Source organism: Lontra canadensis, unplaced genomic scaffold (assembly GCF_010015895.1).
Source record: "Lontra canadensis isolate GAN:19392208 unplaced genomic scaffold, GSC_riverotter_1.0 scaffold24, whole genome shotgun sequence".
Classification (NCBI taxonomy): Eukaryota; Metazoa; Chordata; class Mammalia; order Carnivora; family Mustelidae; genus Lontra; species Lontra canadensis.
Window position 1 is genome coordinate 15,240,382 of NW_022631018.1, and position 23,331 is coordinate 15,263,712.

General features: G+C 39.4%; 1 protein-coding gene across 10 annotated transcripts in view; it reads left to right on the forward strand.

Moving 5' to 3' along the window:
• The window catches only part of CEP170 (centrosomal protein 170), a 117,056-nt gene that overhangs the window by 87,803 nt on the left and 5,922 nt on the right, over window positions 1-23,331 (forward strand). For 5 of the 10 annotated variants that reach the window (XM_032862900.1, XM_032862905.1, XM_032862904.1 and 2 more), the window contains 5 exons: window positions 712-2,544; window positions 9,513-9,747; window positions 14,181-14,358; window positions 16,360-16,530; window positions 19,925-20,013. In XM_032862900.1, coding sequence (XP_032718791.1) covers window positions 712-2,544; window positions 9,513-9,747; window positions 14,181-14,358; window positions 16,360-16,530; window positions 19,925-20,013 — 2,506 coding nt within the window. The remainder of the gene's footprint in view (window positions 1-711; window positions 2,545-9,512; window positions 9,748-14,180; window positions 14,359-16,359; window positions 16,531-19,924; window positions 20,014-23,331) is intronic. The other 5 variants (XM_032862901.1, XM_032862907.1, XM_032862903.1 and 2 more) reach the window with 3 other exon arrangements.

The following is a 23,331-nucleotide window of genomic DNA, read 5'->3' on the forward strand; positions in this document are numbered from 1 at the left end:
CTGGGTGGCTCAGTCAGTTAAGTGGCTGCCTTTGGCTCAGGTCATGATCCTAGGGTCCTGGAATCAAGTCCCACATCAGCCTCCTTGCTCAGCCGGGAGCCTGCTTCTCCCTCTGCTTGCCACTCGCCTGCTTGTGCTCACTCTCTCTCTGATTTAAAAATAAAATTATTAAAAAAAAACAAACTAGATATATTTCTCTTTTTTAAGTTCAACACAGGCTTGAACTCATAACCCTGAGATCGAGACCTGAGCTGAGAGCAAGACTCGGACACTTAAGCCACTGAACAACCTAGAAATATTCTTCTATACTATGTAATTGAAAGTGTTTATTAGGCATTCTCTGTGCAATTTTGTAAAATTTTCTTTAGCAAAATTTCACGGACCTTACAGAAGCAAGAAGGAACACAGTGACCTTCCCTGCCGTAAAATACATTGAGAGAAAAAGGAACAGATGGAGGATTAAGAACAGATGACCCCAATTTTCATCTCCTAGAACACTCCCCCTATTAATAATCTGCTTATTTGTACATCGTGGCCTCATACTTGCTTTTGAAACTACTCTGTCACAATGCTGGTGTGTTTATTCAAAGTTTTCTTGTCATATGAAGCCGTTTCTTAACGGACACCGCAAAATCTAACGTAACATGATACTCTTCTTATTTGTACTTTTTTTTGCCCTCATAATGTCTACTTTGTGGTTTTGTGTTATAGATGCAGATATCAGTGAGTCTGGCATTTCAGTGAGAAGTACGGGGTCGGCCACTTCCTTGGCTGGCCAGGGAGAGCGAAGGCGACGCACCCTTCCCCAGCTTCCAAATGAAGAGAAGTGTCTTGAGAGCTCCAGAGCCAAGGGTATGACACAGAGGTCAGAGATCGGAGAAAAACAAGACACAGAACTCCAGGAGAAAGAAGCACCAGCACAGGCCTACCAGAAGGACAAACAGGATGCCGACAGAGCCCTGAGTAAGATGAGCAGGGCCGTGAACGGGGAGGCCGCCAAACCCGGCGGAGATAGTAAAATCCTGCTTCACTTGGGCAGCTTGTCTGGGAAGGACAAAAGCGAAACCGAGAAGGAAACTTCTTTGGTAAAGCAGACATTAGCTAAAATTCAGCAGCAAGAACAAAACGACCAGGTCCAGTGGACACCCACCAAGTTGTCCGCTTCCAAGAACATTTCAGGTCAGACAGATAGGTGCCGGGAGGAATCTTTCAAACAGGAGTCACAACCTCAAGAAAAAATCCCAGGACACTCTGCAAGCAAAGGAGAAAGGGTGACACAAAACGAGGGTAAGCGAAGAAAAGCTGAGGACGTTCTCAAAGGTCAGACTCCAAAGGGCGGAGAGAAGAAGGAATCCTCCAAGTCCTTGGTGCGGCAAGGAAGCTTCACCATAGAAAAACCCAGCCCGAACATCCCCATAGAGCTTATTCCCCATATAAATAAGCAGACTTCGTCTACACCGCCTTCCCTGGCCCTGCCAGCTGCCAGCAGAATACGGGACAGGAGTGACTCGATGGACACAGACTCTAGTATGGACACCACCCTTATTCTCAAAGACACAGAAGCAGTGATGGCTTTTCTGGAAGCCAAACTGCGTGAAGATAATAAAACTGACGAAGGCCCGGACACTCCCAGTTACAACAGGGACAACTCGATCTCACCAGAGTCGGATGTGGACACGGCGAGTACAATCAGTCTGGTCACGGGCGAGACCGAAAGAAAGTCAACCCAGAAGCGAAAGAGTTTCACGAGTCTCTACAAAGATAGGTGTTCCACGGGTTCTCCTTCGAAGGATGTGACAAAGTCATCATCTTCAGGTGCTAGGGAGAAGGTCGAGAAGAAAACCAAAAGTCGTTCGTCAGATGTGGGCTCAAGAGCGGAGGGTCGTAAATTTGTACAGTCCAGTGGACGAATGAGACAACCTTCCGTGGACTTGACGGACGACGACCAGACCTCCAGCGTACCTCATTCTGCCATCTCCGACATCATGTCCTCGGATCAGGAAACTTACTCTTGTAAATCTCACGCCAGGACTCCACTTACCTCAACGGACGAGCACGCACATTCCAAACTGGAAGGAAGTAAGGTGATGAAATCCAAGACTTCTCCCATAGCGCTGGGATCCTCCAGTAAGTCAACCACCCTCCCCAGGCCACGGCCCACCAGGACTTCCCTCTTGCGCAGAGCCCGACTCGGCGAAGTGTCCGACAGCGAGCTGGCCGACGCCGACAAGGCCTCGGTTGCTTCTGAAGTGTCCACAACCAGCTCCACGTCGAAGCCGCCCACGGGAAGGCGCAACATCTCTAGGATTGATCTGCTGGCTCAGCCTCGGCGAACGAGGCTTGGCTCGTTGTCCGCCCGCAGTGACTCTGAGGCAACAATCTCTAGAAGTAGCACCTCCTCCCGGACTGCGGAAGCCGTCATCCGAAGCGGGGCCAGATTAGTACCTTCAGATAAATTTTCACCTAGAATTAGAGCTAACAGTATCTCTCGACTGTCCGACTCCAAGGTCAAAAGTATGAGCTCAGCACATGGCTCTCCTTCAGGTAAATTGGGTCCAGACTTTTTACAATATTAGCATAATATTTCGTTCATGTTTTAGGTCTCCTTTTTAAAAATAAAATTAGATGTCTAGTGTGACTTCTAAAAATATTCAACAGAAAGGTTATGCTAGAAGAGGGTATTTTCTCCTATAAAAAGTATTTTAGTTAGCTCATTAGTAAATGGAAAATTCAGAACTGACACACACTTCAGTGAATGCCCTGGGGCAAAATAGTGATTTCAAAATGAGGACCTATTTTGGAACCTTAGTATCTGGATTGATGTGTCAGATAGATGAGGAACAATATCTGGAGTAAATAATGGGGATTAACATTGTCCTGCTGAAAGCAGTGTTTGATTTTTAAATATCCTCACCTAGTTCAGAGCCCTTAATCTGAAGGAGGGCAGCATACCCTTTATCATTCCTTGAGAGCTCAGTGAAACAGTGTCTGCCTCACACTTGCTTCCCCATTTATGCAGAAATGTCTCATAGGCTTTTTAAAAGTTCACTCTGTTCACGGTTGGGGCAGGTGAAAACTAATTCTTAATTCATTTCAGTGGAAGAAGATGAATTTGCGAGACGAGCCCTAGGCACATACGGTCTAACCGGGCTACTGAAATGTAACTGGTTAGAGAACTGTCTCATAAAGCACTCTCCTGTCCCTTAACTCTAGTCCTTAGCTGTCGTTGAATGCACTTCCAGAAGGTAATTCCTCCCCGCCAGAATCTTAATGGCTCCGGGGTGCTGGTCTGCTGGTGTACGTCCCCCTCGGAGCTGTAGCGGGAGAGTACGTGTGTGACAGGGTCCTCGCCCCGATCCCTGTGTGTACCCGTGAGCCTGGGCTCTTACTTCATAATCAGCCTCACACCTGGGTGGGGCTGCTGAGCCCCCCGCGGGAGCCAGCTGCTCAGAGACTTAGAGGTCTCTTATCAGCAAGGGTCCAAGTGAGTCCGAAGGCTTGAGGGAAGAGTGGGGGATGGTTGGTTTGCAAGCCCGGGCTCCAAGTTTGATGTCTGCGGCATCGTAGCCTCCAGACTCAAACCTAACGCTGCTCCTCGTGTTCTGTTGGCTCTTTGCCTCCCTCCTCTCCCACCCTCACTGCCGCTTTCCTCCCCTCCACTCACGTCGCCCTCTCTTCGGGTCGGGGGCCGTGGTGGTGATGGGCAGAGCCGTGGTGGGAGTGGATGTGGGCGGAAGATAGGTGACATAGAAGCCTGACTCCGGAAGAGGAGCTGGCATTTTCCCCGTGCCCATGCCCCCCACCCCCAGCCCTGGCTTCTGCACCGGAAGCTTTCCCTGCCGGTTCGTGCGGTTACCGCAGGCGTGTGGAACTGACTGCTGTCCGTTGGTGTTTACCGAGTGCTGGTTTTCTGTCTTCTTATGGCTCTACCTCTTCAATTCACATCCCCCTTGTGCCGCATTCTGTGGTGTGTTGCGTGGTAGCGTTTCTTCCGCCACATGGCCTGTTCGATCACCTCATCTCTCCTTCTGTACGTAGAAGTGTTACAGTTTCCTCCTGTCTCACCGTAAGCTGTAAGGCAAGCCGTCTGTCACCAAGTAGCATGGGACGTTCCTTCTGTACCGGGCGTCTGGTCCGTAGCACACGAGTGTGCTGGTCTTGTCCTCAGTGTTGAACGCGAAGGGCTTCTGTGAGAGGCAAGCCAAGTAGGACTACTTAAGCAAGTCCGAGAAACCGCTGTAAGATGCTGGGTTGTCTTTAAAGATAAGTTTTGTTTTCTGCTTTGAATCCAGAGCTTGATAAACATGGAGTTTCCTGTATCCAAAAAGTACCTTGATTTGCTTATTGAAATTCCCTAGGGTCCACTGAGGTACGGGATGTGGACCTTCTTCCTACTTAACAGCAGCAGATTAAATAATTAGAAACATAAAATTGAAAAGCTGGAAGGGTCATTCAGTTTAGGTAACTCGGGCCAAGAGAAGTAGTGACCTGCCCTGGTCACGTAGCGGTGGCTAGGACAGGGTGAGAAGCCCCAAGGCCTTTTCATTCCCAGCCTTGTGCTGCTTCTGCCACATGCCGTCTGGCTCTCGGAAAGTCTGCATCTGCTTGCTTGCAAGCCTCCAGAGGACGGCTGGAATTTATCGGATTCTTTTCAGGAGTGTATACAAGGACAACTTACAATATATTTGGTATATTGTCCACTATAATCTATAGAATTCTGATGATGTTTACTAAATTCATGAAGCCATATCGGGATCCAGGACTGTATGTTCAATTCTCTCAAGATGCCCTTTTATAGTATTCTGTCCCATCTAGAAGAATAACGGCTGGGCTCTCGTAGTCAGTGGTAATGTACTAAAATAGTTATATGGGTATGTAATAAAAAAAAAATAGACAATTTTTTTGATCTATTTGCTAATTGGGGTGTCTTTGATGCTGTGATATTTCTACTTAAGATAATTTTAATACATTGAATGGAAGAAAAAATAAAAATTCTTAGCTTTAGCTTTTGAATTGTGATTTAAGAGCTTTTGAATTATGATTTAAGAAGCTCAGTCATTAAGCTCCTGCCTTCTGCTCAGGTCATGATCCTGGGCTTCAGGGATCTAGAGCCCCGTGTCAGACTTCCTGCTCAGCGGGGAGTCCGCTTCTCCAGCTACCTCTCCCTGTTTCTCCACTCATGCTCAGTGGCTCTCAGAATAAATAAATAAAATCTGAAAATACATATATGATTTAAAAGAATGTAAAGCTATACTGGTCAGGGTTGTACAAACTGTAAACTTTAAAGGGCTTAGAGATCTCTGAACCTAGAGCCTGTGATATGTCCAGATTGGCATAAGTGAAAGTAAATCTGTAATGTTTCAAATTTCATAATTTAGGCCATGTCTAAAGAAAGTTTTTCGAAGAAATGTATATGATAAAAATAGAAGAGTGGGATCTCTGACTTAGAAACATTAGAAACATTTAGAAACTTAGGAACATTTATGCCTCTTTCATTCTGATGTAATTTGCTTTTAGGAGAGTATAGTCCCCTCTCCCCACTCCCTCTGCCATGCCTTCAGTGATCTTTCAATACCAAGTTATGTTAAAATATCCTGATTTATTTTGATAAGATACATTTAAAACTAAGTGTGCTGAATTATCAAAATAAAGCAGTTGGTTTTCATTATGTCTTAGGTGCACATTTTAAAAAATATCATGTTAACATCCTTAGAATTTTTTTAGATTGTTTGCTTTCTCCTTTTTATTCTAAACCTCAAGTTTTATAGATGGTAGGAATCAGATATTGGGCATCCATGGCTTCAGTTATTTCTTCCTCCAGGTCAGAGATCAATACAGAACATCGTCAGGGATCTTTTTCCCCAAATGACCTTATTGCTACTTGCTTGTAAATGTACATGTAAAATGTGTTTGTGGTTTTGTTTCCCACCAAAATATTTTGATATAAAGTGTGAAAATGTAGTGTTTGTTTCCTGAAATGTGTTTGTTACATCTATAGATGTGGCTGTGTTTTAAGGCCAACAAAGTTTTGGGTAGCAGTAGAAGAAATCAGCATTCACAAATAAATAACCCTAATAACTTCCTTTTTCAATTTCTTGACAGTACATCTTCATAGTAAATAGAGTAGTTTCTTCCATAAGAGGGGGTATTGCGTAATTTTACAATTAAAATAAGTTTTATAATTAATGTAACTAAGATAATTTTCAGGTTAGCTATAAAATTAATTAATCTGATCTTAGAACTTTGATTTTACTCTGTGTGCTCTCTAGTACCTTACCAGCCAAGAAAGCCTCCCTAAGGATTGACATTTCAAATACCTTTGACATAAATTTTCAATTTAATGACTTATCTGAAATGTCTTACTACTAGTCTTACTTTACTATATCAAATAAGCCTGATGTTATAAAATTAAATTTAATTCTATGCAGGATTTTACCTGAACAGAGTAAAATTCAAGAGGAAGAAGTAGAAATTTTCTCTTTATGGTTAGAAATCACAAAAACCTTCATTCCATGAGAAACTGAGGATGTCTTTTCAAAGAAGAGTTAACCTAACTGGAATTATAAAAATAATTTTTTTAAATAAGGATTTTCTGACAAGTAATTGTGCAGTCCTTGGATTAGCAAAGAAAGAGCTTTGAACTCTGGGAGTCCGTAGACCTAGCTTAAACTTTGATTTAAGTAATGCAAGACCTTTCTGGGCCTCTTTTTCTCTCCATAAATTGAAGAACTGATGCCAATGTCTAAGGTCTTAATATTCTAAAATTCTGTGCAACAAGTAAGCAATAGGGAAAATTGAAAACATGCTCACTTGGAGTTTACTCTGCAGCAACTAACAGATTGTAGTAGAAGGAAAGATTAAGAAAGCAAAAGGTACTGAAGGAAGTTGTTTGGGGAATCCCAGGCCCTGGTCCCTCTCCCTGGGGTTAGTGATCATTCCGCTGGTGTCCGCGCCCATTTTGGCTGTTCCAGAGGCCGGTGGCATCCAGACGGAACAGGAGCTCTGCTTCCTGGCACACCCCGTGTGATTGCTGTGCCGTTGGTAAAGACAGCCCTTACTTGAGAATTTCATCTCTCAGCTCTCCCCTACTTATTTTATCCCTCGTTTTGCCCTCAATTTTAAGAGAACAAACCTAAAAATGTTACCTTTCAGTTTTTAAACAATGCTTTATCCTTATGGTTGCTTTTCTTTGTAAAGATAATTATAAACTTCACCAATCTTCCTGGCGTCTAGAAAATCTTGTAAAAATAAGTGGGAACTTTGCGAATGTCATTTGAAAAAGGAATTTTTCTCTTTTTTTTCCATCCGTATAATTATTTTCTGTTGTTGAAACTCAAACTACGAAAAGTTGGTTCTAATGCAGCTCTACTTACCTATTGTCACCCGACACCTAGTATCGATTTTCAGTTTCTCGGCCTGTTTTCCTGTGTTGGGCCACTCAGGAGATAAGCGGCCAACGATGCCTGCTTTCTGAGTGACATCCCAAGTGCCTGGCCTCAGCTCCACCATGCCTACCGATGTTTTCACATCTCCTGCAGTTTGTTAAAACTCTTTGCCATTGGTTTTGTTTTCACTCCAAACAACTTCCGGTTGTTTTGAGTATGGTTTCCATAGTTTCCAAAACAAAAATCGGGAAATTTAATCCAACGAATCATCTTTTTCTTATTTGTGAGCTTGTTTTCCATGAATAATATTCTGAGGTAGCAAAATGAATAAACATTTAATGTTTAATGAAGTGCCTTTATTAAAAAGTCTAAACATTGCAATATTTCTAATTTTTTCCTAAAGCCTTTTTGCTCTTATTCCTGAACTTTTTCTGAAATTGTTTTCAAGTCTTAGGGTCAGTTCAATTCGTAAGATTTTTCAGATGTCTAAAATAGTAATTTCCCACTGTGGTAAGAGTATTTTTATATTAATGAACTATCTTATAAAGGTAGAACCAGAAAATATATTGACTACTCCCTTCAAAAGACGCTATGAATAATTGATTACCTACAGTTCTGTATACGTATTTGCATACACTTTTTCAGAAAGCCAAGAAGTTTCTTCTGTCTTCTTACACCCATAAATCTTGTTCCAAGCTCCACAAGCTTCAGATAAGAGTGCGAATCAGAGCATATGGGTAGGCTCTGATTTAGGGCATGTTCCCGATCATAGATTTCTCGGCCAATTCTGGTGGCAGTGTTTATCAGTTTATCTGACAGCCACCTGAGCCTAACCAGAGTCCCAGAGGCAAAACTGTGGTTTGGGGAGGAAAAGATAGGAGAGGCATAAAATTCCAGTGAAGTATGAGGGAGTTCTGGGCTCCACCAACCTATGCAGCCTAGGGTCCGTTTGTGTTTTAAAAGAGGGGAAGAGAGAGAGAGGGAGAGAGGGAAAGACAAAGAAAACTCTTCTATTAATAGCAGTTGGAACTTCTAGCGGGTGCAGAGCCCCACCAAAAACATCTCATGCTTTTCAGTAGGTTTTTCCTAATCTGAGAAATGCAAATGGTTATTAAACAGACCCTCTGCCACGGCTGCATAGTCAGGAGCAGATGAAGCAGGCATGGCTCCTGCCTTGCGACGTTTACCGTGAATCAGCCATTCTTGCCCTGTTTTTTACCTCTCCTGTGCCTCACAAATTACTTGTGTGTTTGGTTCTCCCATTAACAGTAGTAGTGAAATTAATTTGTCTTCTGATTTTTCAGATGTGTCAGCAACACCGTCTCTTGAATGTCTTTACTAACCTTAACTAAGAAAGTGATTGTCGCTTTCTTTAATGTGACTATTCACAGTATCTCCTGTGCCTTCAGTGTCAGTGGTTGTGAGACCAGCTCTGTAGAGCTTTGCTCCTTGTAGGTCTTAAGCCATCGTCTATTTTCACCGTATGCTTTCAGTGTCAAAGCGGCAGACAGTTGTACTGAAGATGCTTTGTTGTGTTTTTACCATGTAAAAAGATTTTTTCCAATCATAGCATAACAGGATGTTGAATGACAGAGGTAATGTTTTTTTTTTCTGCCATAAAAGCATAATTTCCACAGGAGGAATTATGCACATTTGTATGTTGGGAAAAGAGGGTTTTACCATCTCTATGTTGAAAGTCTATGTGGCATGAGGAAATCTTTTCCCTTATTTTTATTTTGTTGTTGTTGCTGTTACTCTCATTAAAAAAAATCCATATCTTCACTCAAATGAGAAATATTTGCAACAAAAAAGTACCCAAATTAAACATTTATGAATAGAGCTTGCTTAGTTGTCATTAGTGAATTTTTCATCTGAATGTTTTATTCACCGTACTATGGAAAACATGGTCTTTTAATTGTTTTTAATTACTCATTGTTTTTAATTCACCAAAATGTACTGTTTCTATCTTTGAGAAGTAGTAGACTTATGATTTCTGTTAGGTATGTGTATGTCAGTTATTGAAAATTGTGCTGTGTGTGTCTCATGGTGTTTTTGAAATCATATGATTTTTTATCTCCTTTAAAAGGTAACATAATAATTCTTTTTTTAATAATTAAACTAATTTAGTAAATTCAAGATGGAGGCGCTTTCCTACTGATTATGCTTCCACCTCAGAAGATGAATTTGGATCAAACCGTAATTCCCCTAAACATACTCGTCTACGTACTTCTCCAGCCCTGAAAACTACTCGGTTGCAGAGCTCTGGGTCAGCAATGCCTACTAGTTCTTCATTCAAGCACCGGATCAAAGAACAGGAAGATTACATCCGAGACTGGACCGCTCATCGAGAAGAGATAGCGAGGTTGGTTTCTAATGGATCAATTTTAAAAATTGAAATATTTTGTCAGCGTTTCAGCCTGATAACAGATTTTAGCTTTGATGTGATTTGTACAATAGTCCAAGAAGTGAGATCTGCAGGTGGCTGTGAACTTAGCTGCTCTCCGTCCAGTTTCTCTCGGTTCGTGTGTTTAATGCCAGTGCTACTACAATATTGTAGAACTAATTTATTTTGGTTGCAACCCCCCCTTTCTTGTTTCTAGATGCCGTTTCTGAAAGGTATTGTCAGCTACCTCAGTTCTTCCACAATTACGAATTGTGCAGCTGAACTTTCTATTACTTTCCTTTTATCTTCCAGAGAGGGAATAGCGGTGTCCTTGACGGAGAACCATTGCTCATGTTCTTGGGGAGACTTAGAGGAGGTGGATTTTTACTCTCACTCTTACCAGTTCATTAGGCACAATTTAATTCAACTCTTTAATAATTATTTTGATTTTTGTTTTCTGTAACCTTTAGGTTATAATAAAAATTCATGCTGCAGATGTGATTTTTGATCAGTACCTTGTCATGACTGAACATTGAAGAGAGGCTACGCTCAAACAGATGCTCTTGTAGTTAAAATATGTTTTTTTAAGTTTGTAAGATCCTGAATTTTATTGCAGTGTTTTATACCATATGTTACCTAAACATCTTCACCATTTACATGCTATAATTACTTCTGCCTTCAGTTTAAGACCCTGATCTTCAAGTTTTACATTTGGCAACATTATTAAAGAACATCACATATAGTAAGTCCATAGATGCTTTAAAAAAAATAATAAATTCTTATCATAATTTAATGGTGTTTATCTTTTTTTCTCTCCTTTGTTGACTTCTGTGAATTATGTTTTTTTTCTGGCTCATTTCTTTAAAGTTCATGTTTTTTGGTCTTTAATGACCATTTACTTGTAATTGTTTTCAATTGCTTATAATTCTTTGACAGCATGCCCTTTTAATCTCACTGTGCTGCTTAAACATTTTATTTTGCCATATAAATAGCTTTTTTGTGAGCCTCATTACCAAAGCCCTGCAAGCCAGTTAGGGGACAGGCCTATATGTGCTTCAGGATCCATGAATTTTTATGAACCCACAGGATGCCTGCAGTGAGAGAATTTCCACCCATTTTTTTATTCTTGTGGGCACGGCTGGCAACAGCAGGCCTTGTCCTCACATCGTTTCCCCTTCCTGTGGGGGAGAGGTCTCACTGCACCTGCTCAGGAAGTACCTGAGGGAACTGGAGGGCATGTCTGCTTCCCCTTCCTGGGCCACCCACTTGAAGCCCTGGACCTCAGACCGGAACACCTGGACCCCTTCTTTGGAGCCGAACCCACTTCCTTGCCCCCACACAGAAGGCAGATACTGCAGAGGAAACAGTGCGCAGGAGCACTAGGTGACATCCTCACTTGGTTCTGTCATGCTACCACATGCGTTCTGTCACCGCTGTCCCTGTGTCTCGTTATCTGTAGCAGGACTGCCGAATGGCCGGGCCATTTAACCCCTAATGACCTTATGCCTTTTCCCTCCAGTTTGTTAGCAGCACCATGCTTACAAAACTTGCCTTTGGGATTTTAATTTTTTTTTTTTTAAGATTTTATTTATTTATTTGACAGGCAGAGATTATAAGTAGGCAGAGAGGCAAGCAGAGAGAGAGAGGAGGAAGCAGGCTCCCCACCAAGCAAAGAGCCCGATGAGGGGCTCAATCCCAGGACCCTGGGATCATGACCCGAGCCGAAGGCAGAGGCTTTAAACCACTGAGCCACCCAGGCACCCCTGGGATTTTAATTTTTTAAGGTGTATTTTTTCGGCCAAATATCTTAAAGCAAGGAAAACAGATGGATTGCAAAAATCCAAATAAAATGTTTGTATCATTTTAGAATTTCCTCCTCCAGCAGATTTGATGGGGGTGGAGAATGAGAATAAGTACAAGGATTATAAGCTCGGAGTTAAAAAAAAAAAAAGTACACAGATACGAGATTATAAAATATTCCAGTGAGCGTAATCTAGAAGCATCGTGACGGAGTTAGTAAGCTGAGATTTAACAGCTATGTGAATAGAGTCATACTCTCTGTTGAATTATAAATCTGTTCCTTCTACTTGAAAGGTATTCCTTACTTTGGTTTTCTTAATAATTTTGCTTTTTAGAATTCCTCATGCTGATTTTTAGTAGGTGCTGAGACTTCTGAGCAGTGTGGATTTAAGCCAGTTTTGTGGTCTGTATTATTGAGTCAACTTTAAGATAGGAATTGGCACACAGAGAAACAGCTGGCAGGTACACAATAAACTTGCAAATTAGAAGAAGGCTTTGGGGTGCTTACTGACTCAGCAGTTTACGTCGTGTGTACATTAGTTATTCGTGTTAGTTTAGTTTTTACTGCATAATCTGTTGAGACTGCTGTTATCTGTGTATGTGACTTGTTTTTTCTAATTAACTCACACTTCTGTCTGCAGATATTAGCAGCTTCATTGTACAAGTGTCTGCATAAAAAACTTAATACCAAAAGTGGATTTTTGGATAAGCTCATGCTTATCTATTTTTTTTTTTTTGGTCTCTTTTAAGTTTGGTTGTTCTGTTTTTCACCCTAGTTCATGTATTTCAGAAATGCAGGAATTGAATATAGTATCTAAAAGAACACTTTAAACTCTTTCCAGAAGTATCATGTCAACAGTTAACAAGTTTTTAAAAATTACGTGTGGAATGATAATGTGAGATGTAGCATGACATAATAAAAAAGATCTAGTTATACCACTTATTTGTGATTTTTAACAAAAAAAACAAAACAAAACTTATATAACCTCTCCTAAGCCTTATTTTCCTCATCTGTAAAACAGGATGATGACTGCGTCTCCTGCAGGGGGGCTGTGAGTATGGAGTGAGTTGACGAGGATAAAGCTGCTTTCTAGGGGTGCTCATGATCACGTGGTGGTCTTGATTCTATTACTACACACATTCCATGATTATATATGATGTGCTCTTTACATTTATTTTAAAGTCATAAGTGATCAGAACATATTTATTGGTGTTCTTCCTACCTTTTTGTACTGGTAAAAAAAGGAATTGACCACAGATTGTGTCTGCGAGGCCACAAGCTTCCATTTAGCTTCTCTTTCTAAATTTGTAGCTAAATTGTTACGCAGTGACTGCCTTCCTTGGAAGGCTTTCAAGCTTACATTTTGCCCAAGTTAAAAAAAATGTTACTTTGTACCTGCTTTCAATTTTAAAGTTGCAGAAGCCTTCACATGTTGCTTTAAGAATGTTCTGCCATTCCAAAACCTTCCCTGTGGAAGGAGTCAAATTGGGTTCCTAACTTAGGAAACGTTCATACCTCATTGAATTGAGATCTTTTTGAGAAAAGCAGGAATATCAATGGTAGATAGTTAAGTTTCTCCCTCGTTAAAAAAAAAAAAAAAAAAAGTGAAGGAAAAAATCCTATTCTGTCTTTTGCTTATCACCGATAATATTTATTTAGTTCTTCAGTCCATGTGGCTGACACAAACAAATGGCTCTGTGGAAATGAGCTCCACCCTGGGATCTGGCCCTGCCTGAGCTATTTGTAAGTTGTATTGTCATGATCGGGCCACTCGCTTTCTCTGGGAACGTGTCCTGATTCACGTTCAGTTAGAGAGGTCCTGCCTCACAAGAACGCTGTGACTCTCGGGAGAGCTAACGTGTGGTGTGACATGACGTGTGTAGCCAGAGGTCCTGCATCCGGGTTCTTGACCTCTTTGGCCATCTGGGGAAGCTTCTGGAGCTCCTCTCAGAGCAATGTTTTTAATGCATCAACAGAACATATTTAGTTGTATTTCAGTATGACCACATTTCTTTGTAATGTTACCAAAACATTTTTAAAGTGACAGAGTAATACATGGTTCAGGAACATTCTTGCCGCGGGTTGAATTTTGAAGTAGTAATGTCTAATTGTTTTGAGATACCTATAGCAACTATGATGTGATTCCTATTGGTGAAAAAAAAAACCCAGTATCACTGATACATGTATTGTTTATTACTCATATTTATAATCAAAAGAAATGCTAAGCTTCATTTGAAGGTTAGTGAAAATGAAGTTGTAATTGCTCTCTTTTCCAGGGCCAGCGATAACTTGGGTTCTGCTCACCGTTGTTCTCCGTTAATACTAGTCATCAGCATTGACACTGTATTTTAAAAGCTACATCACTATGTCTGGGTGTTTAACATGTTTTTCAAAGTGACGGTGTTTTGCGAAACTTACTTTTATTAACTTTTGGAGTTGAAGTTCAAGACTTTTAGTATCAAAATAGTTCATAGGATTTCCAAAAAATCTTAAGTTTTTGGTGCAGATCTTTAATTAGACACACAGCTGACGTAACTGATTCTCTCTCAAATGATTGTTTCTGGAGCTGTTATTTAAAGGGATTAAACTTCTTTTCTAAAATCATCACCAGGATCAGCCAAGACCTTGCTCTCATTGCTCGGGAAATCAACGATGTAGCAGGAGAGATAGACTCAGTGACTTCCTCGGGCACTGCGCCCAGTACCACAGTAAGCACTGCCGCCACCACCCCTGGCTCTGCCATAGACACTAGAGAAGAGGTAGGAGATCTTCATGGAGAAATGCATAAGGTTCTTTCTTTTCTTTATTTCTTTTGCTTTTAGCTTTTTGCTTCGTTTATTTTAGTTCATCCACCCTCCCCGTCTGCATGCAGCACTGCTTCTTCCAACTTTGGTTTGAAAAATTTCTTTTTCTGTTTTTGTAACAAAACTAGCAAAGGCTAACATTTGGTCTACTCTTAACATGAAGTTGTAAAATTGTTTAAAACAAGCACTTTGTCGGCCAGTTCTTGGTGTATGGTTTCACTTTAAAATATGAATATAAATGGCATCCGAAAAGCAAATTAAAACTTGGTAAACGATTGTATAATGTTTCTATAAAGTTTAGCTATGAAAATACTTCAATTACAAATACCTTTATACCCAGCTAGCTAGTAGACATCCCTACTAGCAAATGAAGAGAAAACGCTACAGTGTCTGCTACTTTAAATAATTCTGTTAAAAAAGACACATATATACTCAAAGATACTTTGAAAATTGAAATATATGTGTTTATACACACAGACAAAATACATGTGTATTGAGTTTTGAAACATTCTTGTAAATTCTGGAAGGGAAGGCAGCATATGTAGACTGTTGTCCTTCCCAAACCAGGGCTCCTGCTCTCCAGCGCGAGGGGCCAGTATTATGTAACTGGCCCCAGAAGGTACCTTTACTGGATCATATAAAGTTAATGGTACTCTGCCACGTTGGCTCTCTTGAACTGGCACAAGCGAAAGATGGGCATTTGAGAGAATGAATTAAAAGTTTTGTTAGGACAAAGCCACATTCTTTGATTTAAGTATCTGTCATCTGGCTGTTTTGTGCTACAGTGTCAGAGATGAGTAATTAGACAACCACTATATTGGCCACAAAGCCTAAAATATTTATTATCTAACTTTTTACAGATAAAAAAATGCCAGCCTCTAATAAGCTTCCTTAATTTTATGAAATAACATTCTCAAAAGTAGCCCAAAATGGCTAGCCTTTTTGACAAATTTGATTCTGATAAACTGTGTTAATAATATTTTCTTCCTCTGCTTTTTGTAACATTCCTTTTATAATCTAGTTCTTTAATGGTCATTTTTTTTCCCCCTTCATATATTGTCTGATTTGGTAAATCAGCTTTCATGAATCTGTGTAGAGTTTTGTTACCACATTGATCAATTGTAAATGTATATAAAATCATCCTCATTGGTGAAAAACAAAAGGATCTTCTTGGTGGCAAGACATACACAATTCTTCTGGTACATTTAAAATGATAAGATATTATTTTCTCAGCTCTCTAACTAAATTGTACCTAACATGCTTATATATTCACTCAGACCCAGTAAAATTATTCAGACATTTCATTGAATAGACTTTCATTTTTCCTTTTTTATTTCTGAATATTGTACTAAAGTTTATTCCTTCTTCAGTAAACCTGAGTTACTTTGTATTGTATTTGTATAATATGTACTGTAGATGGCAGTATGTCATTTTTACTAGAACATGTAATTTCTATAGCATTGTTCAAAGCTTACCTAAGACCAAAATATACTTATTTTGTGGATTTAAATTTTTTTTCTTTTGTAAACTTAATTGGAATTTGCAATTTATATATCTGTGAAGAAATTTGGCACCTGGATTTGGGGAGAAAAAAGGGGAAAAAAAAAGATAGGAAACTAAAAGGAAAAGAAACATTATTTTACATTGGTAAGGCAATGTGAGTAAAATAAACTTGTCCATTTACATGGCTCAGCTTTTTCTGCTTATCATCTGTTTTCCATTTGGGGAAAAGCTTATCCATTGAAGAATTGAATTCAGCATAATTCTGTATTTTGGATTTTAAAAATAAAATCTTATGTAGCTGAACATCTTATTAAACAGGTACCTTTTTATAAAAAGAAAAGAGTAATTGGTTTATTGAAGACATCATGCTTCTGTTACTACCTGACAATGGAATAACTTCTGTCTGATTAAAAAAAAAATGATAATGCCACGATCAGTACTTTTCCAAATTATTCTCATAAGGATCTGCTTTTGTCCTATTAGTTGGTTGATCGTGTTTTTGATGAAAGCCTCAACTTCCGCAAGATCCCTCCATTAGTTCATTCTAAAACACCAGAAGGAAACAACTCTCGGTCTGGTGATCCAAGACCTCAACCAGCAGAGCCCCCTGATCACTTAACAATTACAAGGCGGAGAACCTGGAGCAGAGATGAAGTAAGTAAACCACAAACTTTAACAAATGTCAGAAGAGGCATGTCCTGTTGTAGGAAAAGGAGGGAACTGTTCGATAAATGGGGCTGGGGAAGAAAGCACTTGTCCTTATTATGAGTAGAATGAAATTTCATCCTGACATCACATCATGTACAAATAATTAACTACAAATAAATTAAGTTCCTAAAGGGCGCAAAAGCAAAACTTTAAAACTTTTAGTAAAAAATACAGGTAAATGTCTTTCACATTATAGTCAGGGGTGATTTCTTAAAAGACACAGAAAGCTTTGACTTTTATAAAAGATTGGATAAACTAGAGTATATTAAAGGACTTTTGTGAAACATACAGCCAACAAAGGATTAATATACAGAATACACGAAGAAGTCCTACCAATCAACTCAAAAAGGCAAAAACAACCCAATGGAAAAATCTTCAAAAGACATGAAGAGAAATTACCTAAAATCTTCGAAATACAGAGATGTTCAGCTTCCTGAGTATTCATAGAAATAACATTTCAGGACTACAATGTGATTCTTGTAAAAGTCTTCAAGTATTAAGTGTTAGAGAACACAGATACATTGACCGATGTGTTGCTGGTGGAGCTTAAATTGCTGCAGTCACTTTGGAAAAATGGTTTGACATTATTTCTTTCTTTCACAGAAGAAGTCATGCAAAAGAATATTATAGCACTGCTGTGGACAATAACAAAAACTTAGTTTTTATCAACAGAAAAGTAAATGTATAAAGTTGTATGTGTACAAATTGAGTAATTACAGAGTAATCAAAATAAATGAACTACAGCAGTATGCCACAATGTGGGTGAATTTTAGCCGTGTAATATTAAATGAAAAAAATAATTCTCAAAAGTTTATATACAATGTGATTCTGTGTCATCAGTTTTTTAAAGTGAAAATATATACTTAGGGCCAGAAATAGATGTAACGGAAATGATAGGAATGATATGAAAAGGAAAGCAAGGGAATGAAGAATGGGATTCAGGATGTTGTTTAACCCGGGTGGAGGGTGGCAGGGAGATGGGATGGAGGAAACCATCTGACTAGTGGTAGGTTACATAAGTCAGCTCCTTCTGCATAACAGCCCACAAAATCTCAGTGGCATAGAGTGGTAAGTGTGTGTTTATTGCACACCTGTGGGTTAATTGGTGACTCAGCTGGTCAATGAGATGTCGTAGGTTGACTCCAGGCCTGCCCATGGGTCTCTCAAATTGCGTGGACAGGCGGGCTAGCCAAGGCTTGTTCTTATCATGGTTCCATCAGAAGCACGAGAGAGCAAGCCCCACCGCGCAGGCACATTTCATGTTCATGTCGAGTCTGCTAATACCCCATGGCTGAAGCCAAGCCACATAGTAGAGGTCAAAGGCAAGTATCCTCTTCCTGTGGGATAAGGAATGAGTATTTCTGGCCGTCTCTTCTGTAACATGGTTAGTGCTACATTCTAGCTTTTGTTTTAGCTGTTAGATTTATCGTAAGTTTCTAATTTAGCATTTATCATTATTAAAGAGAAAGAAAAAGTGGTCCAGATTAGGCTGGTGCTTTATATCATGAATCAAGAATTATGATTAATTCTGTGTACCTGTGAACCAATGCAGATAAAAATTGTTTAACTCTCTTAAAAATAAATGTGGCCATGACAAATCAGGTATGGAGAGGTTTATTGAAAAGGTTTATGATAATGGAAATTAGTTGAAATTAGTTTGGGGGAAATTCAGGGATATAGAGGAGTTTATTCACCAAAGAATGGTTATTTCAAACCATAGCGCCACAGAAAGAGCTAATGCAGTGGCGGTAACAGGCCAAGGCTTAGGGCGTGGGTAGGAGAATAGAGAAGGTGGCAGTGCCCAGGAGAGTCTGATCGTAGGCTGGCATCCTGGACTTCAGGAACAGGAGCTGCAAGTTAGTATGTAGGAATGTGTGTGTTTGCAGTAGTGCTGAGTAGAGAAAGATGTCCGGTGGGAAAGCTTGTAGCCTGCTGCACAGCTGCCCCTGCCATGCACCGGATGGTTTTAAAACACACTCTGTCCTCGCCTGAGTCATCAATGTCTTCGGCTCTTGCTCTGGTTTGTTTCCTTAAGGCCCACAAGATACCGTTATGTTTGGTTAGCCTTCCATTGCTGGTATGTTGCTGATCACACATCCTGAGTAACTTTTCATTCTGCACTAACTTCAAACCCTTGACATTCTCAGGTTCTCGTTTTCCATGGTACCTGCCTTACTGACCTCACCCTGCAGTGAACCCCCTTCCATTAGAATTTGTGTAGCAATGAATCGCAGAATTCAGCACTTACTTCTTTTTAACAAAATACTTAATAGTGTTGCCTCCATTCTTTTAATTCCTGAACAGCTTGAACAGCTTCTTAATCTCCAGGGCCATATCTTACTTTCTGGACGGTCTTCCATAGTCTAGATGCAGTTCTGAACTACAAGGAGGTGATTTGCAAACCCACATCTAGCCCCAGTTCAGTCCCTTTTCTAGCTTCTGCAGAACAAATCCAGCCAGCTACCTGTTTTTGTGGATAAAGCTTTATCTCCGCACAGCCAAGCCCACTTGTTGGTGTGTTTTCTGTAGCTGCTTTAACAAGAACGAGTTTAGCAGTTGCAACAGAGACCAGATGGCCTGAAATCTTCACTCTCTGGCCCTTTACAGAAGAACTAGCTTTGCCCATAAATTTCAACTAGGGTGCTATGAGCCTCCATCGTAAAAATTCATTCTTTTGGGCAAATTTTTAAGAAGTATCTCTCAGGGGCGCCTGGGTGGCTCAGTCGTTAATCCTCTGCCTTCCGCTCAGGTCATGATCCCGGGGTCCTGGGATCAAGTCCTGCATTGAGCTCCCTGCTCAGTGGGGAGTCGGCTTCTCCCTCTCCCACTCCTCCTGCTCGTGTTCCCTCTCTGTGTCTCTCTCTGTCAAATAAATAAATGAAATCTTTCTAAAGTATCTCTCCCATTAGACTCTGCCCCAAAGAGCAAGGATTATAATCTTCTTGATCTCTATACTCATATTATTTGGTGGAAGAATAGATAAAGTATTCTAAATTACTTGTATTTTCCCTTTTTTGATCATTTGAATTAGAGGCATGAGAGATGGGATCATGATTGTGATTGAAGATAGGGATAATATGGATTCTTTTTTGTAAATGATATGTGATAAGTGATACGACCAAAATAGTATGGAAACTGGACAAGTTATTTTTAAAAAGAAACTCCTTTATTGATATTTATTTCTTTCTCAGTTTAGTTATACATAACTCTAATGACATTCCTCATTTTTTAAATTAAAATTAGCATAAATATTAAATGCCCCTAAATATAGTGAGCTGTGACTAGTGTTCTCCGTGGTTAAACAAAACAGAGATAACTTTAATTTCTTTGGATGTTTCAGGTCATGGGAGATAATCTGCTGCTGTCATCCGTCTTTCAGTTTTCCAAGAAGATAAGACAGTCTATAGATAAAACAGCTGGAAAGATCAGGTACTGTTCTGCACTCACACCTCTGGGCTTAGATTGTCAGCGGACACCTGTTCCACTGCGTACTGGGCTGCCCCCACCCACGGCCCGTGGGGACGAGTGAGGGCCGGAGCACCGAGCTCACTGCCGCCACCATCCTGTTCCATCTCTTTTTTAGGTGTAAGTAATAGCCAGAAGCTAGGCCACATGAAGGAGGCAGAAAAGGAACCAGAAGACTCAATAATCAGCCCTTTATAACGGAGAGTTAACAGCTATAAAATTACTTAGATTAATTTTATTAATAATTAGATACAATTTACTCCTGCACAGAATAACAGTAAGTGTTTTAAATTAACAGACCTTTGGGGCTTCTTTTATAAGACCTGAAGCTTGCGTACTTGCCAGCCGTGCGTGCTCAGTCGCGAGGGCCTCAGAACTGTGCTGGGCGAGTGACACACAGTCAGAAATTATTCAGTCTGATTAAATTTGGAGACTTCATTCCCATATAAGGTCCTTTTAATCAGTGTTTATTTCACTTATTTATTCCTTTGGCTAACAATCCTTCCACTATGTCCTAGTATTAGAATATAATTTTAGTGGAATTAAATTGAAAATAACAGTTTCATCACCTTTAGCTGCACTGCATGCTTGAGCCAGACCTGAGGCATGTGTGACATGTGATTACATCTGTGGATTTCACTGGGCGGCTTCGATCTGTCTGGCTGCCTGCTGTATGGGCAGCTCCAAGGAGGATGGGTTGTCATGGCAAAGGGAGCTCAGTGACCATGAGGGAAGATGGTGGCACCAGCAAACTCGGAAGTGACATCATTGCTGGGGCACACGAGACAGACCTCACCTACCGTGACATTAGAGTGCCGATTGCTTAGGCACTGCGTGTGCTGGAAATAGAAACAGTAGGCTCATTTATAAGCCCAGTCAGAAATTAGAGAATGTGTTATTCATAAATAGCATGCAACTAATTTAATTTCCTTGAAATGTGCACATTTTTTAATTTAGAAAGGATCCAATGAAATTGCATTGTTATTATACTTTTTATCCTGTGTAACTAGTGATTTTAATAATAAAAAGGAAAAAGGGGTGATCAGGCTTAGTTTGAACAAAAGTTGTGAATAATAAAATCAGTTAATAAAGGCAAAAATAATGAAATTAAGACAAATCACATAGAGATAGCAGAACATACAGGTATATGTACTGAAATACACGAGCTAAAATGCAAATTCCATGAGAGCAGTGGTTTTTAATGTTAACATACCTAGAATAACGATGTAACTACTGGTTAATGAATGAATGTTAAATTATTATTTTATAGGAAGTTAAGTTTACTTAAAACTCATAAGGATGTGTGAAAATTGAGAAGGGTAAATTATCTTGAAAAAACAGTAGATGTCAACATAATTGTAGTCCTTAAAATAACTAATTATATGTACAAGGTACTCCTTAAGAAAAGACAAACATGCGATCACTTTTTAACTTTTTAACTGTTAACAAACACGCGATCACTTTTTAACTGTTAAGGGAATAGATAAGGAAATAAGCCTCCTATTTCCAGCTGCATTTGGAAGGGCTGTTGATACACTTCACTGACACTCGTTTGAAAAAGTAAAGATACCATTCATTATGTGAAAAGACCAAGGTGTACAAGAGTAAATATGTTATGAGGTCATTTGTATAAACCATTGAAGAAATGAACCTGGAGGGAAGAACTATATGTGTATATACGTACACATGCGCATATAGTAGGTATTCTGTATAGTATGTATGTTTTTTCTGAAAGATTTGTATTTTTAACCACATTCTGTATTACTTTTGTCAAAAAAATTTAAAAAGTAAAAAATAGGACAAGACAGTGTAGATGGCATTATTCTTTTAAACTAGAGAGAATTTAACTTTTTTAGAAGACAATAAAGTGAAGAGATAAACTGGTACATTTTTAAGAGATCAAGGTAAGGGTTCAGGGAATACTGGAAGGCTCAAGGTGTAAAATCTATGTAAAAATCCTTCAGAAATTCATCGATGCTGTGAATTAATTTCTAATTCCTATAATTAAAATTTTAAGATGTAATGAAACCATGTCTCAATATGGTTTGTGATTTATAATATTCCACACAAATATAATTTTATATTGCTTATGTGATAAAATAATACATTTCATCAGTGTTTGATAAGTACCTAGTCATGGTAAAAACACATTGAACATCATATTATTGAATCATAAGGCTATCTGTTTAAGAGAATTCGTTTAAGTAATTTTTTACCAAAACTATTTCAGAACAGACAGTGAAGGACTTAGAATTTGACCTGGAGACTTTTTAGTCCAAAACCAACTGCTTTCACAAAACAAGTTTTGGCTTAATGGTTCAATTACTGAATGAAATCATCCTTGGCATTTCCTGTGTTTTCCGTGCTGACATTTAATCTGACTACAATTTTGATTCCATAATGTAATACGGAGATCACTCAAAAGCTGTGAATTTTTTTCTGAAAGATCTATAATGACCTTTAAACAAAGACAGTTAAGTTCTAACCATTACAGCCTGGTCTAAAGTCATGTCTTGATCTAGTTTTCTGCTTCCTTAGTATTTAGGTAGTGTATTTGAGTTCGCTTCCTAAAGTCAAAATGCCACGTTTGGCTTCTTAAATCCATACCGCGGTGTTTACTCATTGTCTTTAAAGTAAGTTTTTTATCCCTTCAGTGGCTTGGGGCTCTAGGGTGCTTTGTGTGTGTGAATCAGGAACCTCAGGTGAACACTCAGCCATTTTCAGCAAAGGTGATAACATGTGTCCTTTAACAGTTTGAGAAGCCCGTGCATCTTACTCAGTAACCATATTCTGGCAAAATTCACTGGATTTTGAGCACAGTGTGGCTAAGCGCAGACTTTCTGTATCACATGAGTTCACTGTAATTCTCAGGTAGTCCATGAAACAGTCTTTGCTTTCTCTGTACCGGTCCTAATGCTGCAAGGGACTCTTAGAAATCACATAATTTACTCACCTGTCTTAATGTCTTGACCATGACGATATCAGATCTTAGACAGCTGGCAAGGAGGTTTATTAGTCTTTTGGGTTTAGAAAATTTAACAGTCTGAGAAAAATATTCTTTTATCAGTTTCTAGAACCATCGTTGCCCTTTTAAGCGTGGCGATGTATAATTGTAGATGTTCCAGACTTGATTTGATGTTGATGAATTTCATGTTTTTCAAAAGTAAGTTGAACCTGGCATATAGATCTTTGAAGAAATACAAATAATATGTACTACTTAATACTTAAATACTGATCAGCTTCCAGTAGTAATAACTTACTTACTTGTACAGTGTTGATATT